The sequence below is a fragment of the Gavialis gangeticus genome, unplaced genomic scaffold (assembly GCF_001723915.1).
Source record: "Gavialis gangeticus isolate Ggan-Ray unplaced genomic scaffold, GavGan_comp1, whole genome shotgun sequence".
Lineage (NCBI taxonomy): Eukaryota > Metazoa > Chordata > Crocodylia > Gavialidae > Gavialis > Gavialis gangeticus.
Window position 1 is genome coordinate 887,701 of NW_017728983.1, and position 16,021 is coordinate 903,721.

General features: G+C 48.9%; 1 protein-coding gene across 2 annotated transcripts in view; it reads right to left on the reverse strand.

Annotated features, from left to right (window-relative positions):
• The window catches only part of TRPM2 (transient receptor potential cation channel subfamily M member 2), a 61,127-nt gene extending 45,334 nt beyond the window's left edge, over positions 1-15,793 (reverse strand). For both annotated transcript variants that reach the window (XM_019512730.1, XM_019512737.1), the window contains exons 1-6: positions 15,652-15,793; positions 5,476-5,731; positions 4,922-5,007; positions 3,890-4,058; positions 2,850-3,030; positions 646-812 (exon numbers count right to left, since the gene is read on the reverse strand). In XM_019512730.1, the coding sequence (XP_019368275.1) occupies positions 646-812; positions 2,850-3,030; positions 3,890-4,058; positions 4,922-5,007; positions 5,476-5,574 (702 nt within the window). In that variant the 5' untranslated portion in view covers positions 5,575-5,731; positions 15,652-15,793. The remainder of the gene's footprint in view (positions 1-645; positions 813-2,849; positions 3,031-3,889; positions 4,059-4,921; positions 5,008-5,475; positions 5,732-15,651) is intronic.
• Positions 15,794-16,021: the final 228 nt, after the last annotated feature.

A 16,021-nucleotide genomic window follows, 5' to 3' on the forward strand; every position in this document is an offset into this window, starting at 1 on the left:
CATCCCAAATTTTTGTTAACCTCTGAGGGGCTTATCTGTAGGGAGAGGAACTTAAAATGTTAGATCTAAGATGTACCTGGTCTGCAAGGGGAGTGCATCCAGCTGCTGGGCCATTATGGTTGCCAATCAGCAGGTGGGTGGAAATATTTTCACACAAGCATTTTTAAAGGCAGAGCTGGACACAGGCATGGACAAAATGGGCAGCTGCCCAGGGCCCAGACACGAGGCCTGAAAATGGTAAATTTTTTTCTATTGTCCGATTATTATTATCGTCATTATATCTGCAAAAGGGGGCCCTGATACTAAAAGTTTGTCTGGGGCCATCAAGAGTCTAGGTACGGTGCTGTTTAAAGGTTGAGATTTTCAGCAGCACCTAAGAGCATCAGATGTCTAAGTCTCACTGAACTTTACTAAGCCACCAAGCCCCTTTGGAAACCACGGTCATGCTGTAGAAAGGCAGGCCCACAGCAGGAAAGACAGTCCTTTCCGCGGAGCGTGTGTCTAACTACATGCTACACCCAGAGCTGGGTTCAGTCAAATGCATATTCAGACATTTTAGGCAGAAAGAATCATCTTTCCTTCCCCTCTCAGGCCAGCATCCTGTCCTGGCCAACACCCATCTCTCCGGCAGTCCTTCAACCTCACCAGTGGGCAGATGAGGCTCTCGCGGTTGTATACGGTCCCCCAGGTGGCTATTCCAATGGTGATGATCTCGCCGTCTTTGTAGCTGCTGTTCATGCTGAAGTCTCGTACAGCCTCCCCCACCAGCTTCATGACACCAGCGTGCGACCCACCCGTTATGATCCAGGCACCTGCAGGGACAGAGCAAAGGTTGGAACGGCCAATGCTTTACCCACAAAGACCTCAGTCTGCCAGCCTGGGATTTAGAGTGTTCCCTAATCCGAGTGCTGGAGCCTCTCTCCATGGTCCACAGGGGATCCCTCTTGGTAGCAGGATCAGATCCCAGGGGAGTGCTGTAATGGTTAGGCTACAGAGCCAGACTCCCTCCTACTTGCTGTCCTTCCAGCCCCATGACTTTTGTATTTGTGGCTTCCCAGTGGCCCTGCTTCCCTGGAAAGGGTGGAAAGTACCTGATGGCAAAGGCATTCATTGGGACATACAAGATCTGGGTTCAGACCCCCTCAGACTGATGAAGGCCAAGAACCCAGGTCTCCCAGTTCCTGAGGAATTGCTCTTATCACTAGGCTACTGGTCAAAAAGCGAGTGTTACCAGCACCAACATGTTCCTGTCCTCAGAAGTGAGGTTGGATGTTCCAAATTGCAAGTTAACGGAGACACCTAATGGACAGCATTGGTCCGGCACCTGCACTCCTGAGAGGCAGGAGTTCAAATACCGCCCTAAGCTCACCCATCTCAGGGGCCTCCTGGGCTTTCTGATCACCTCAGAGGTGCCTCATTCTCTGCACACAACACTTCAGCACCCAAACCTGAACTGCTCTTAGGTTCCTTCAAATCTCTCCTTTGACTGGGTAAGAATCTTAGGTGCCTTGACTGGCCACACTGAATCACTGTCCAAAGCAAAGAGCAAGATATGCAAGTGTTGTAACACCCAGGGGGAGGCACCTAAACAACCACTCTGAATCTGGCCTAAATGTTTTGTAGATTCATAGAGGTCTAAGAGGTGATTGGAGTAGAAGCATCTACATGGGGAGAAGATTTTTGTTGGTAGTGAGCCTCAAAATCTAGCAGGCAAATGCAGAACAAGACCTGCTGGAAACTAACATTGCAGGATTGACCCAAAAGAAATCTCATGAGGATCAACAAGAACAAGTGCAAGGTCCTGCACTTAGGACTGATCAATCCCAAGCACCAGTACAGGCTGGGGGGCGACTGGCTGGGCAGCAGCTCTGCTGAAAAGGACCTGGGGATTACAGTGGACAATAAACTGGATATGAGTCAACAGTGCATCCTTGTTGCCAAAGCTAATGGCATCCTGGGCTGCATTAGTAGAAGTGTTGCCAGCAGAGCAAGGGAAGTGATTATTCCCCTCTATTCTGCACTGGTGAGGCCACATCTGGAGTCCTGTGTCCAGTTTTGGTCCCCACCACTATAGAAAGGATGTGGGCAAGTTGGAGAAAGTCCAGTGGAGGGCAACCAAAATGGTTCGGGGGCTGGGGCAGGTGGATTTATTTAGTCTGCAGAAGAGAAGACTGAGGGAGGATTTGATAGCAGCCTTCAACTCCTTGCAGAGTAGTTCAAAAGAGGATGGAGCTGGACTGTTCTCAGTGATGGCAGATGACAGAACAAGGAGCAATGGGCTCAAGTTGCAGCAAGGGAAGTTTAAGCTGGATATTAGGAAAAACCTTCTCACTAGAAGGGTGGTGAAGCACTGGAGCAGGTTACCAGAAAGGTGGTGGAAAGTCCCTCCTTGGAGGTTGTTAAGGTTTGGCTCAAAAAAGCTTTGGCTGGGATGATCTAGTTGGAGCTGGTCCTGCTTTAAGCAAGGGTTGGACTAAATGTGACCTCCTGAAGTTCCTTCCAATCCTCATTTTCTATGATACCTTCAAGTAGAAAGGAGGTATAAATTGTTAACAGCAAGGGGAATAAACCACTGGAAAAGACTGCTAAGAGAGGTGGTAGATTGTTAAGGTTGTCATATCATCTTTGTAACAGATGCCCTCTAGTGCAGAGAGATAAGGACTTGAAGGAGGAATCCCTTGGACCCAGGAAGGGGGTGGCGGGGGCAAGTAAAGGCTCTCCCTGGTGCTTTCCCAAGGGGATAAAACAAGACTCCCTTCTGTCACAGTCTCAGGAGCCCTCGGAATCTCCCAGCTGCAGAGAGGATCAGGGCCTTTCCCCAGGGGCTCTGTACCAGAGGGCTGTTTTACCTGTTGTCTGGGCCACTTTGACAAGGCCCCTCCGGAAGATGTTCTTCAGTCTCTGCTTCATGTTGAAGTTTTTAGCTCCACCCGTCACAGAGATTAACAGGTTGGGAGGGTCCAGGCCCCAGTGCTGGGTCATTAGGTGGTAGATGATGCGCGGCGGGGTGTCGGAGGAGACACGCACGTACTGTGGGTGGGGGAAGAAACATGTAGGGAGAGGAGAGAGGGGAAAAAAAACAAGACCAAAAACCTGTGTGTGCTACCAGATCCATCCTGGAGCAAAGCCATCCTGGAGCTTGGCCAAGCCAGCACAGGAATAAAATTTACCTGTCCCCCAAGGAACCAGGGCAGAACAGCCCTGTCCTTTCCCCAGCCAAACCTTTACCTAGAAGACCCAGGTGGCACCAAGGGCAAATTCTCCCTCCACCCTATCCACCTCCTTAGAGACAGCTCAAACTGCCCCCAACAAAGTCACATAGTACCCGACCCCCAGCTCCTGTAGAAGAGGCTGGGATGACATGTAGTGTGTATGGCTGCTGATTCAGTGCCAAATGCACAGGTGCTTTCTTCCCGACTCAGAACAATTAAGATTCCTCCCTCTAATGTCTCCGCTGGAAGGGGCACACAACAGATTTCCCTTCCAATGTTCACCTGCTCACTCGTATTCTCTCTCTCTAACTCCCACCACGTGATTGCACTCCGTTTTGGGGGTTGCTCTTGGTTTCTCCCACCAACATAGGACTCAACCTCTAGAAACATGGGGCAGGGGAACCAGAGAATGTCACACACCGAACTGTGATTTCCAGGCTGTGAGGCCCAGTTGGAGGCTTCATAGGAGGCCTCAGGTCTGAGACCTTGCTCTGAGCTTCTTCCCCTGCCCCTGTGAGCTCAGGACTAGGTGAAATGAGTGCTCCCATCCAGGCCCTCCCTTTCTCTGGTCCCTTTGAGGCAGCTCAGTGCTTTCATTGGAGGCATATTTCATCAGGCAAGATGGCAGGGTTTAAATACGGGATCCCAATCCCTTAGACATCAGAGGGGACACCCACCTTTCCCACCTTCTGTCCCAGGCCTGTGAAGCTGATATCACCAAATGCATCTGTTGGCATTTCCTGGACATGATTCCGGGGGTCCCATTCTTTTCCCAGTAAAATGGATGCCTTTATCGCATCTTCCAGGTGCTGTTCCCTAGGGTAGCCACATTCACACACCACCTTCCTGTAAAAGAAGCACCACCTGCCTGAGAACAAACAGGCATGGAAGGGGAGTGCCTTCCAGGCAAAGCTGGGATGCAACCTTGGGTAATGTGGGACGGGAAGCAGGGGCATTTTCTTTACACATGCAAACACCAGTGCCTGGGAACGTTGTACTTGCAACCCAGAAGTCACCCGGGTGAGAAGTCTGTCCAGACAGGAGTGAAATGATAGGAAGGAATTTCCATCCTGTGGGAAACTGACATGTTTTAAATCCCAAATCCAACTAAAGAACCAACATGGCAACAATGTTTCCGGAATGGAAAGTTCCAAATATTGATTTGGAAAATTCAAAACGTTTCCTTTCCAGTCAGACCAATGTGAAATCAGCCCAAAGGAATTACAGTTGTAAGTACTTTGTGCCACCTTGCTCCCTAATGGCAAGGCTGGCCAGACAGTCTCTCCCAGATGTGCCCCAGGTCAGAGTATCCCTGGTCAGGTAATCTGGACATGAACCCCAGCCCATAGAAAAGAACACAGGCAGGAGGGACCTAAACATACCACCCCCATGAGGCAATGTGCAACCATAGGAAAGAGCACCCAATCCACAGCAATGTGACATGTCGATTTTAGTTTCAGAAAAATCAAAATTTTCCCAGAGGAAACTTCTGTCTCATAGGGACAGAGGGATGATCAGCTAATATCTCTGTTTTCCACCAGCTTTGGTGCTGAGTGTCCTGGAGAAAAGCTTAGAGCATGTCATCTGCCCTGTGAGCAGACTGCAGTGCAGTTACATGCTAGATCAATGTTGCCTTGACTTGCCTGCCATGGGAGTGGCAACCAGAAAGCAGATATGAGGGGTGGAAAATGGCAAAGCATTTAACTGACCCAGAATCCGACACTTGGGAGCTTTCGATGAAGTATATGCACTCCTTCTTCCGGATGTTTTCAGGGATCCACATGCCAAGGTTCCCCTGTGGGATAGAGAGGAGGAAGAGGAAGGGGCCAAAGACTAGAGAATATATGTTCCTATGTTTGACTGACACTGCTCAGGGTACTTCACTGACTCAGGGCAAGAAAGCACAGGAGCTCCTAGTTCACAGATACAGAAACACAGGTCATGACAGCAGTGGACCCAAGAGGAACCCAACACCCCTTTGGTAGGTTTCCAGACTGGACACTGCATGCCAGACAGAGTAGATGGTGCCCAAAGCTAAGGCTAGGTAGACCCAAAGGATCAGGAGGCATCACAGGGCATACAGTCCAGCAGAAGCGCCATCACAAGGCTGGGAATAGAGGGAGATTGAGGGTCTCCCAACCTGTTTTCCAGATAACTTACTCCTGGGCTAGTGGCACTCTGCTCCATCTCCATTAACCTCACTCCTAAATATAGTGAGTTGTTCTGCTAGCATCATCCTGTCTCCAGTGCAGGATGGACTTACCTTTTCATTGGTGCCCATGGGACTGGGAGATTTCCTCCTGCCCTTCAAGAGGCCGCTATTGCTGTGCCTGAAGTTGGCAACCATGTCCAAGTCGCTCATTTTCTTAGATTGCACAGTGGAGCTGCCTCCTTGGTCTGCGCAGGGTTTATGTAGTTTGGGGGGAGTGTTCTGCCTCTCCCAGCCACGAGGTGAGCATCTCAATACCCTCAGGGCTGTTTCTCATGTTTTTAGGCTGAGAAGTCTAAAAATCTTCATCCTGAACACAAGCCAATAGGACAGGATGAATGCAAATCAGAAACACCAGGAAACTCCAGCTGGTGCTCTCTAACACAAAACTACCATGTAGTGTCAATGCCCTTGAGTCTTCACTCTCACATCTCAGCATGCTTTGAGATTTTGGTTAGCTAAGAGCTGGGCCTACCTCACATTTTACACAGAACTAAATTCATCTGCTGCTTCCTTACAGACTCCTGAGATGAGGAGCACCAGCATGTTTAAAAAGCAAGTGTGCAGACAGTAGCCTATGTGCTTTTTAAAGATCCAGGTATGTGGGGAGCCCATGATGGAGCAACTCCCTGATCCCAAACTCCCCGCACACCGTCAAGTTGAAAGGGCATGCATGCAGTCCAGCATCCTGGAGTCACTCCCCAGTGCCAGGTTCCCCGAGCCCCATCAGTTGCATGACAGGATTTGAGGAATTTTATCCCGGATACCAAAAACTATGCAACCTGCCGTGCCAGATCTTGAACATCAGACATGGCAGAACATGCGGACGTGGAATAAATTAATGTTTGCCTAGGTGTACAACCACATACGTGCTCATTTCTCTACCACAGATGGATGGCTTGAGGTTTTGCTAGTCTGTTCATCACCCTTCACATGTGACCTCCAGAAACCATCACAGACCATCTGCCACTTCTGCCACTCATTAGCCATAAATGCTACCGTCCTCCTCATTAGCCTTGGGACATCAATCACAGATTCCACGTCCCCTACTCGCATTAGGAGACCTCAGCACTTTGCACTCACAGACCAGGAGTAGCACCTTTTCCCCAAACCATTATCCTATCCAATATGAAAATTCCAAGTCCGCCTCTCTATTTGCTGGAAAAAAAATTTCCTTAACACAGAGTTCATGCTGCCCTGATGCCCTTCCAGAAGGCTGACTCCAGTGATACTCAGACTCCTGCAAACCAGGAGGTCCAGGCAGAACTCAGGTTCAACAGCCTACGCAGGTCTTTTGGGCCACCCAGGTCATGTAACCACAGGCAGCCTGAAAATCTGCCAGCGTCTCTTTGGGACATAAGAATTCAGCACTGACTGATCTGCAAGAACCTTATCTTTTAACACAGATTTCAATCTTCCATTCTTAATGGAACGGCAGGCGACTTGCACTACTCAGACATGGTAAGTAGCTGAGAGTGCTGGGGGTGGGGGGAACAACAAACAGGGCTCTGATGTGAGCTCTGTTGTTTGGGCACAAAGAAGACAGACTCGGTTAATTCCATAAAGTGCTGTTATAAGTTGGGGGCCTGTATCTCAAGAACTGTTGGATGAAATGACCCCAACTTTGGATCACAAACCCTAACTCTCATCCTCATGAAGCAGGATAAAGTTGGTGACAATCCAAATAAGCATGGAGATTTTAGAGCATTCTGTAAAGGGCTGGGCCTTTTCTACCTGACCCACAGGAGACCTGGCATTTGAATGAAAATGGTCAGAGTTTTCCTGACTATTTCCAGATCTTCTGCCAATGATCCTGAAATCAGGAGGTGGGGAGGGAGAAGGGAGGTGTAGCAGGACAGAGCAAATCATCTGCAGCAGAGGAGGCTTGGTCAGATAGGTTTGATGTGGACCTCACCTCAGTTTGGTAGTTCAAATGAACAAGAACATCCCATGTAAATGCCCAGCACCTGGGTCACTAGCTCTGAGAGGTGTCACCTACTCCATTTATCTATTGGGTGCACGCTCCCAGCCCTCCTGTTCTCCATGCAGAGGGGTGAGGCTTCCCCAAATGGGGTTGGGGAAGGGAAACAGAAAAAGGAACTCAGACAGGACCTCCCAAATCCTGTGACGCAGAGGAGCCCACGGGAGGGCTCCAAGATCACCAAGAATCAAACATACACACCATTGGGAGCAGATGGGCTTTTGACAGGCCCCCTACCCCTAATCCTTTCCCTTCCTCTATAGCCCAGCACATTGTTTCCCAGTCCTTCACTATCACCCATCCCCATTTATCCTTCTCCTCAAACTCCCCACCTCTACTACTCTGTCCCTCTACCCTCCTTCCTCTCCAAGCAAACACTGGCCCGTGTCCTTTATTTTTGTTTTTTAAAACAGTGCTGCTTCTGAATTATCATCTGCCCTTGAGTTACATTCTCCTCCCACTTCAAGACATCCCACACTAGATGATAGCAATACACCTACAACTTTCTACAGAGGCTGAAGTTCAAGCTAACAAATAGCGGGAAAATATTGCAGACTGAAAGAGCACTACAGACTGCCCCAGGCCAGCTAGGTCATGGGAAAACTGCCTGGCTAGAAGCCTTTTTGGCCAGTCTTTTTTCATGTGTGCCTAGGCTAATCCAGAGAGCCCAACTCTTTTTAAATCTTGTTTTCAGCAGGGCTGTAGGAGCCCTGCACTAATGAGGATAAATGTTGACCTGAGATCCATTGGGGAATGGCTGCAACTGTGGTTTCAGACCAGCAGTACTCCAGAAAATCTGCTAGGATGTGCAGATGTTAGGAAACATGCATTTTTCCACAGGGCTGTATCCCCCACTGCAAAAAAAAAACCTAAACCCAAACCCACAAAAAAACATTGCTCAACAGATCCTAAATTTGAATTACTGGCTCTATGCCCCCTTCCCTCCATGAGCCACATCAAAAGTGTCAAGAGAAAGTATGCTGATGTTAGAGCACTTAATAGGGTCATTGTTATATTTAAGGTGCTATAAGAACTTCTCCATCTTCCCTGAAGCAGAGTGTGACAGGGGACTGGGGTGCACCTGTCCCTCTAGGAGGACAAGCAGCCTGAGAGGAGCTTCATGGTGGCAAAGACGGCTGATTAAGGATCCACCTGACCAGATAGGCTTAAGCCATATAAGCCCAGCATCTGGCAACAGAGCAGCAAGGATCCTGAACAGACAGTGAAACTGGGTAAGATGCTTTGTGTTTTGGTGGTTTATCCTTGAGCCCCACTGAGGGTGACTTGTGGCAGACTTAAAGAACCAGTAGCCTAGGAAGACCCTGAGGGCCCAGGAACTCAGGGAGGAGCTTCTTGTGGGAGTTCCCAAGGGTCCAGGAGCTCAGGACAGGATCAAGGTCCAGGAGGGACTGTAGCTGGGGACTGCCAGAGCCAGTGAGCCTGGTGATCTCGATGGGCCCAAGAGTGGGGCCAGGGCCCAGGAAGGGCCACAGGTTCAGGGGGTCACTGCTGGAATCTGAAGTCAAGTAGCCTGAAGCCTAGAAGCCAGGTCCATGGGCCTGTGCTAAGAGGGCCCAGTGAGAGCAGGAGGGGAGGATGCCAACAAGGCTGAGACCCCTGCAATACAGTGTTGGTGAGAGTACAGTAACATCTGCAATGCTTGGGGTATAGTGTAGGGGTGGAACAGAGCCATGCAATTAGCCTTAAAGGCCACAGGTGCCCTGCAGAGGCATGGGCAGGCTGAGAGGGCCTATTGAGCCTGAGCATGCAGTTGAGACTAGTGGGATGCAGGGGACCCCATTAGAGGTTTAGCAGGACTGGGGCTCACCCTAAGGCCCAGGGGAAGTCTCCCTTATTCAATCTTTAACAAGATCAAGACGTGGCAGGAAAGCAATTGAGGGAGGGCAATATTAGAGTGAGAGCCAAGCAGGAGCTTCATGGCTACCAGGGGGCATGACAGCCACCCCTAGGGCACAGACCTTGTCACACAGGGCTAGTGTTCAACTATAATACAATTTGGAAGACATGTCATCTTCCCTGTTTATCCTTCTAACATAAGCCAGAGACATCAAAAAACCCTGAGCTCTTGTGGTTACTACATTTTTCATGTTGCTTTGAACTGTAGAACATGTTCATGCTCCTTCCCCAGGATGGCAGCAAGTCAGCACTGGGTGAAGTGGTTCTTCTCTTCTGCTTGTATTTGACCATCTAAGACCACAATGCTCAGTCTTCCTACCCCGTGGGCCAGATGAGTGGCACAGAGCCAGTCTGCAGGCCAGATCCAGCATGGGGTCAGCGTGCAGGGTCAGCCCATGTGCACAGCAAGCCTGCCCAGTCCTTCACGCCAGATCCAGCTGTGTGTGCTAGCCTGAGTCCACATGCTTTTCACAACAGGATGCAAGTGGCTGGGTCTGGGACCACAGGGGAATCAAAGCACCAGCTAGAGCTAGGCTGGGTAAATAGGATCTGAAGTCAAAGCCAGGAGTTCAACCCAAGATAAAAATCCAAGGCAGGAAACCAGGACATCAAACAGAGAGTAAAGTCAAGGAGCAAGCCAGAGGAAGTAACATGACAATCTTAAATCAAGTTCCCCAAATGCTTTTTGTTCCAAGCCAGAGCTTTATATATGGGGGAAGTGCAGGATCAGCTGACCCCAACCAGCCAGTCCTGTGACAGGGACTAGGCAGAGCATTAGACCCTACTGAAGGTTACCACAGTAGCTTTGACAGAACTAGAGGGCTAGCCATGGGCTGACAGGCCAAGATGAGCAGCTGTGCTGTTAGGTCAAGAATCCAGGTTCGAGGCTGCAGCCTGACGGTGCCTAGATCATGCACTGGTTTGACTCCCCTGTGCTGGATTTGGCCAGAGTGACCCTGCATGGTGGATCTCACTACAGAGTGACCCTGTGTGCCAGCGTGATCTTGCATGCTGGGCTATGCTGTTTGGCCTAGGGCTTCCCCACAGGTCCAGAAGTTTGGCAGCAAGGGAGTGGCAATTGATACTACCCCTGCTACCACATTTCCAGACCAGTGCGAGACCCTCGGGTCAGATGTCAGACGTTGGGCACCACTGGTCTAAAAGGAAACTTTCATGAAGTCATGTGGAAAAACCCAGCCTGGGCCCTAAGGACTAACTCCTATTTCATTTTATGCAGTGACAAGGCAGCTACACAAATACAGAGTTGCAGGTTTAGCCACGTACCTGCCATTTTGGATTCTGTTCTGCTACAGAGCAAAGCAGAATCTGCCTGTGTGTGAACCTGCTGGGAGCAAAATGGAGGAGACCTACTCATATTTTAGCTTCAGTGTCTCGGGTTAGGAGTACATGCTCAGGGGGCAGGAGAGCTACTTCTAGGTCCCCCTCACCTGCGAGGAGGACAGGACAGGACTGTGTGCTCCTCAACAAAATGCTAAAACAGCCAAGCTATAGATCAGGAATTAGCCAGCATGTCAATCCTGCAGCCCTAGTGACTGGCCCAAGCAGCAAGGGGGAGTTCCCACTGATATACAGAGAATCACAGGGGTTGGAGTCACAAGGCAAGGGGCCAACCCCCCCCCCCACCATATCCCCCAGACCTTGGGGGTTTCTGACAGTTGTAGTCCAAATTAAGTCAGCCCAACTCTGCAGACTGCCCCCCTGGTTCCTCCTGTTCTCGCATACATTACACCAGCCCTCCTCTTGAATCCGAGCCGTTGCATCTCACATTTAACCATCATTGGATGAAAAGAGAAAAGATCTTTGGGAGCAACCAGGCTAGAACCAAGGGCCCCCTCCCAACTTGGGCAATACCTTACTGAACCCCTCCTCCCCCTCCCAGATTGTGGTCATTCTCATTGCCGCACATATCTCCCTCTCATGACTGGTCAGGGACAATTTCAAAAGAAGGTCTGGAGAGACTTAACCTGGTAGTTACAGCACTGTACTGGGAAGCAAGAGGTGCAGATTAGACACCCTCTAGGTTAGGGGGACCTACACATAAGCTCTCCTGCTCCCTGACCAAATGTCCTAACCACCAGGTTAAAAAATGGGAGGGATGCTCTCTTCCCTCTGTTTTTTGCCCAGCTATAATTCTGGGACTTACCTGGACACTATACCAGCCGGGTCATGCTCGCATGCCCAGAACTGATGCACAGTTTGTGATTAAGTGCCAAAAACAGTAGTTATACAGCAACATAACTGCCTCTTAGGTGTATAAAGTGAAATAGGATTTAGCTGTAAGAGAGGCAAAAGACAAAGGGAAGAATGGTTAATCCTCAGCAAAATAATAGCTGTCTGACATTTCTATTACTAAAATTGTTTAACACTTCTCATTAGAAGTTCTATTTTAACTTCTTAGGACTTTTTCCAGTTGTAATTGTTCAAGTCACAATTTCCCATGCTGACTCTCTGCCTCTGGTTGAAAGTTTTGGAAATGTTTGATTATTTCTGCTACAGTTGAGAGCAGAAACCAGATCTCTTACGCAATGAACCCAAGATTCAGCTACTTAGCGACACTGCCCCTTGGGAAAAAGAGCATTGTTATACCCATTCACTTGATTATGCTGTGCAGGAAACTACATCAGTTTTGCCCAAGTAACTTAGAAGCTTAAATCCTCTTTCTAAAAGTACCTTGGGAGCATAGGAGCCTAAGACCATGAGGCTCCTGCATACCTAAATTACTTTTGAAAATGGGATTTGGGCTCTTGAATCACAGGCCCTTCTGAAAGTGTTACCCGTGGTGTCCCCCACTGGGCAGCCTTTCACCGAGGCACTCAGAATCAGTGTACATGGCTTACAATTTTTGGTCTTTTATCTCTCCATTTGTAAGATGGGGAATAATATTCCGATATGTAGCAGGGGAGCTGGGAAGATAGGTCTGTTCATCTGTGGGAGTCTGGTACTCCAATTCAAGAGTGAAGAGCACCACAAGGAGGCCCAAAAACCAATAATTCATCATTCAGCGGTGGTTTGAGTTAGTATGCAGTAAATAAGGTCTGTGGCTACACAGCAAATGGCAAGGAGCGAGAGGAATATTGAATGGTGGCTTCATTTCCAGCCTTGTGCACCGAGTGAGGCAGAGGCCTTGTGGAAAGAGCAGTACGTGGGCCAGAAAAGGCCCACTGGCTGCCATCAGACGTGTCTGATGAGCACAATCAAAAGTTAATTAATCCTGTTGTGACGGGCTGGCTGGCAGTGTCCTGGCCCAGTGGTTTTGAAAGGGCAAAAGATGATTGGAGGACTTGGGAGTCCCTTTCCACACCAATCAGGCCCCAGAGACTCACCCCCCCCCCATGTCCCCTGATTGGCCCCTTGGGTCACCTGGAGGGGGATAAAAGGGGCAGCGTGGGCTGACTCAGGAGAGACCAGTGAGGGACCACAAGGAAGGAGCTTGACAGAGCTGGCAAGAGCTGAGCCAGCGGGGTAGGAGCAGTGCCCCAGAAGAGCCTGAAAGAGCAGGACTGCAGGCAGTAGTTGGACCCTCAGCATGCGGCTGGCAGGAGAGGCTCCCTGCTGGGCTCAAGGATCCCCTGGGAGAGGCTACAGCCAGCAGGAAAGGCTCCCCAGCTCTAGCAGGGTCAGAGCAGTGACCTGAGAGGTTCCCAGCTCTGCTTCCAGCTTCTCCAATCAGAGGCCAGGCAGCTCAACATGGGGCCAGGGCTCCAGGAAGGTCAAGACCCCTAGCAGGCTAGAGCAGTGCCACCAGTGGTGGTTGTGTGGCAGTGTTCCTACCATGTGGGAGATCTAGGTTCAGGCCCCAACTTGGGTGACTTGGTGGGTGAGCTAACAAGAAGCAAGTTTTCTTGCAGTGGAAAGGGGCCATTGTGTTTTCCCCCCTTTCTCCCCCTCCAGGTACCAAGGCCCTATATTTCTTCGTCATTTGACATTTTGTGCCTCTCTTATATTTCACCAACCTGTATTGTTTGTTCTGCTGTTTGTGTTTTTTATATTTTGTTAACCCTGGTTTTTTGTCAATGATTGTAAGTGTCTAACCTTTGTTGAATCCTGCCCCCTTGGGGCACTGTAGTGTCCACTATACCCTCTGATTTATGCCTGTTATGTTCCCAGTATTAAAAGGTATATGGTTAAGTCCCCATTGGTGATCTGGCTCTGCTCTATAGGGGAAGGGGAGTCCCTACACCTCCCACAGTGCTTGTACACCTGCTTTGATCCCTTCAATTGGAGAGGGGGTACCTCTTGGAGTACTGCCCAGGTTACACTGTATTTTGCTCAGCATCTCCTTTAAATAGCTCAAGGCACTCCCACCTTGCATTTCTTAGCACTAGCTCTTTTGTACACTAGAAATGGAGGTGGCCAAGGAGTGAAGAGGTATGTGAATCACCTGTAGGACCCAGAAAGTCATAGAAAGGTCTGGGGTTGTTTCTTATTCTTTGAAAAAAGCCACCACCCTGTCTTTAGCCTTACTGGTGACCTATTACAAATCATGTGTTACTTCTGTTGGTTAGAGGTCTAAGAAACAAGCAAAATTAAATGACATGGGAGTGGGGAACAGGAAGCAGTCAACCATCATGTTTCATGACAGTCTTTTGTTGGTTTAACCATATCAAGCCATTCCCCCAGCAAGCTTCAGGCAAAATAGTTCTGAGCCTTGACCCTGTCCTGAATCCATCCCCAAGCTGCTGTAAACCTAATTACCTCACCTGAACCTGAGTGGAGGTGTGCGGAAGTATTGAGCTATAAAAGGCTGACTCGGGGCACACAGAGTACTTACAGCAGATAATAAAGCAGAGGTTGAGGTGTGTCAGTAAAAAGGGAGGGGTAGAGACATTAGCAGCTGGGGTGTCCGCCTGGGAACACAACTGATACAGCTCCTTGGCACTACAATGGGGGAAGAGCAGGGGGCCACTCAGCCCAGAAACCCACTTATACTGCAGATAGGACAGTTCTCAGTATAACAAGGCGGCCCTGAGGCAGCCTACAGAACTGGGACAAGGGCAACAGATCATTTACCATTTGTTCAACTAGCTTTTCCAGGCAAACCACCAAAGTACTGCCCCATCCTTTTGCCTATGAAGTGCTCCATAGACTCACTCCACCATCCTGCTTTGCCCCCAAGAATATATAGCACCCCAGGCACTATATAGAGTAGACAGTAGCCATCACATGTAATCACCTTTGTCTCCTGCTTCCCCCCTGCTGGTTCCCCAGCTTGGGCTGCTTGCACTGCTAAAACTAACCCTATCCTTTTGGCTGCCTCATCTGTGTGGGATTCACTGTACATTGCTGTGACAGTGCCTCCATTTCTTGCTCACAGTTGATCCACTCCCTTCTCTTCAGTGCCCGTCTGGCATCCTTTCTAAATCATGCTAGGATTTCAGTATGCTATAGATGCTACATAAAAATAAGTGCCTGGCAAAAGGAGGATAAAAGAGACAACCTGTTGTAAGAGAGGTGAGTTAGCATAATGCAAGTCCATTTTAACAAACCATATATTACCAAAATGCACCGTTAGTGCAGGGAACACAGCAACACAGGGGAGACTTATAAAGGGATTTAGGAAAACAAGCACCTAGCTAGTTGGGGAGCACAATTCCCACAGTATTTAAGGGTGAAATTCTGATAGCCCGGCTTTCCTTCGGAGTTTACAATGAGTATAAATATTACTGTTTGCCTATCTACCTACCCAATTTGTAGTATCCAAAATTACAGCACATCCACCCTTAATTATTTGTTTTTTTCCAGCCCGCAGGCTTATAAAAGGCTGGGATAAAAAAATAAAAATAAAAAACAAAACAAAACAATAAAACAAAATCCAACCCATGAAATACCATAAATAAACAAACATATCATATATAAGCCCTACAGAAGGGTAATCCTGCCAGGCCCCACCATGGGCATGTTATGCAAAGACAGAAGAAAACACACAGACACAAGGGAACCTACATATGTGGACATGCACACATGGAGCACATAAACACAAAAACCCTCTCACACTGTGCACACACATGCATATATGCACCCAGCTGGGGGAAGGCTCCTAAGAAATCTGCAGATGTTCTGAATATCAGATCCCTTATAGACCTGCCCTGCAGAGAAATAGTTGCAGTTAGCATGACTCAAACAATTCTGCATAGCATCTGGGGAAGATTCTTCCAGATCTCTATTTCTGCAGGTCTCTAGGTTGTACTGACATTGCCTGAGATTAGAGTTCCCTGGCTTAGGGACTTCAGGGCCTTGGAGCTCCAAAAAAAATCTACCATATGAAACCCCCTGCATAAAAAATACATGCCAAGCAAAGCAGCTGTCTGTACCTTCCCTGTAACATCCTCCTTTTGTACCTCCTGCTTAGATGCTCCAGGCCAGAAATGGGAAAAGGACATTTGTTTCATCTTCCAGGCAGGTCATTTTATGACTTGAGACCCAAGTAAGAGGAGAAGGATCAGCTGAGGCATCTATGAGCTGACTGCAGTTAGGAGGAGGAGACGGCCAGCACAGCTGCTGGCAGCTTTCCAGCAAATGAGACTGCAGAAGCAGTCTATTGAGCTGCTGGGGAGCGGAGGTATAAAGAATCAATCCAGAGTTTGCTAGATCTTGGTGAAAAGCATTCCCTTGCTGAGTTGCAAAAGCAATATTTCCACCCTGTAGCCTTGTATTTTGATGGCAGGAATGGCCTGAGAAAAC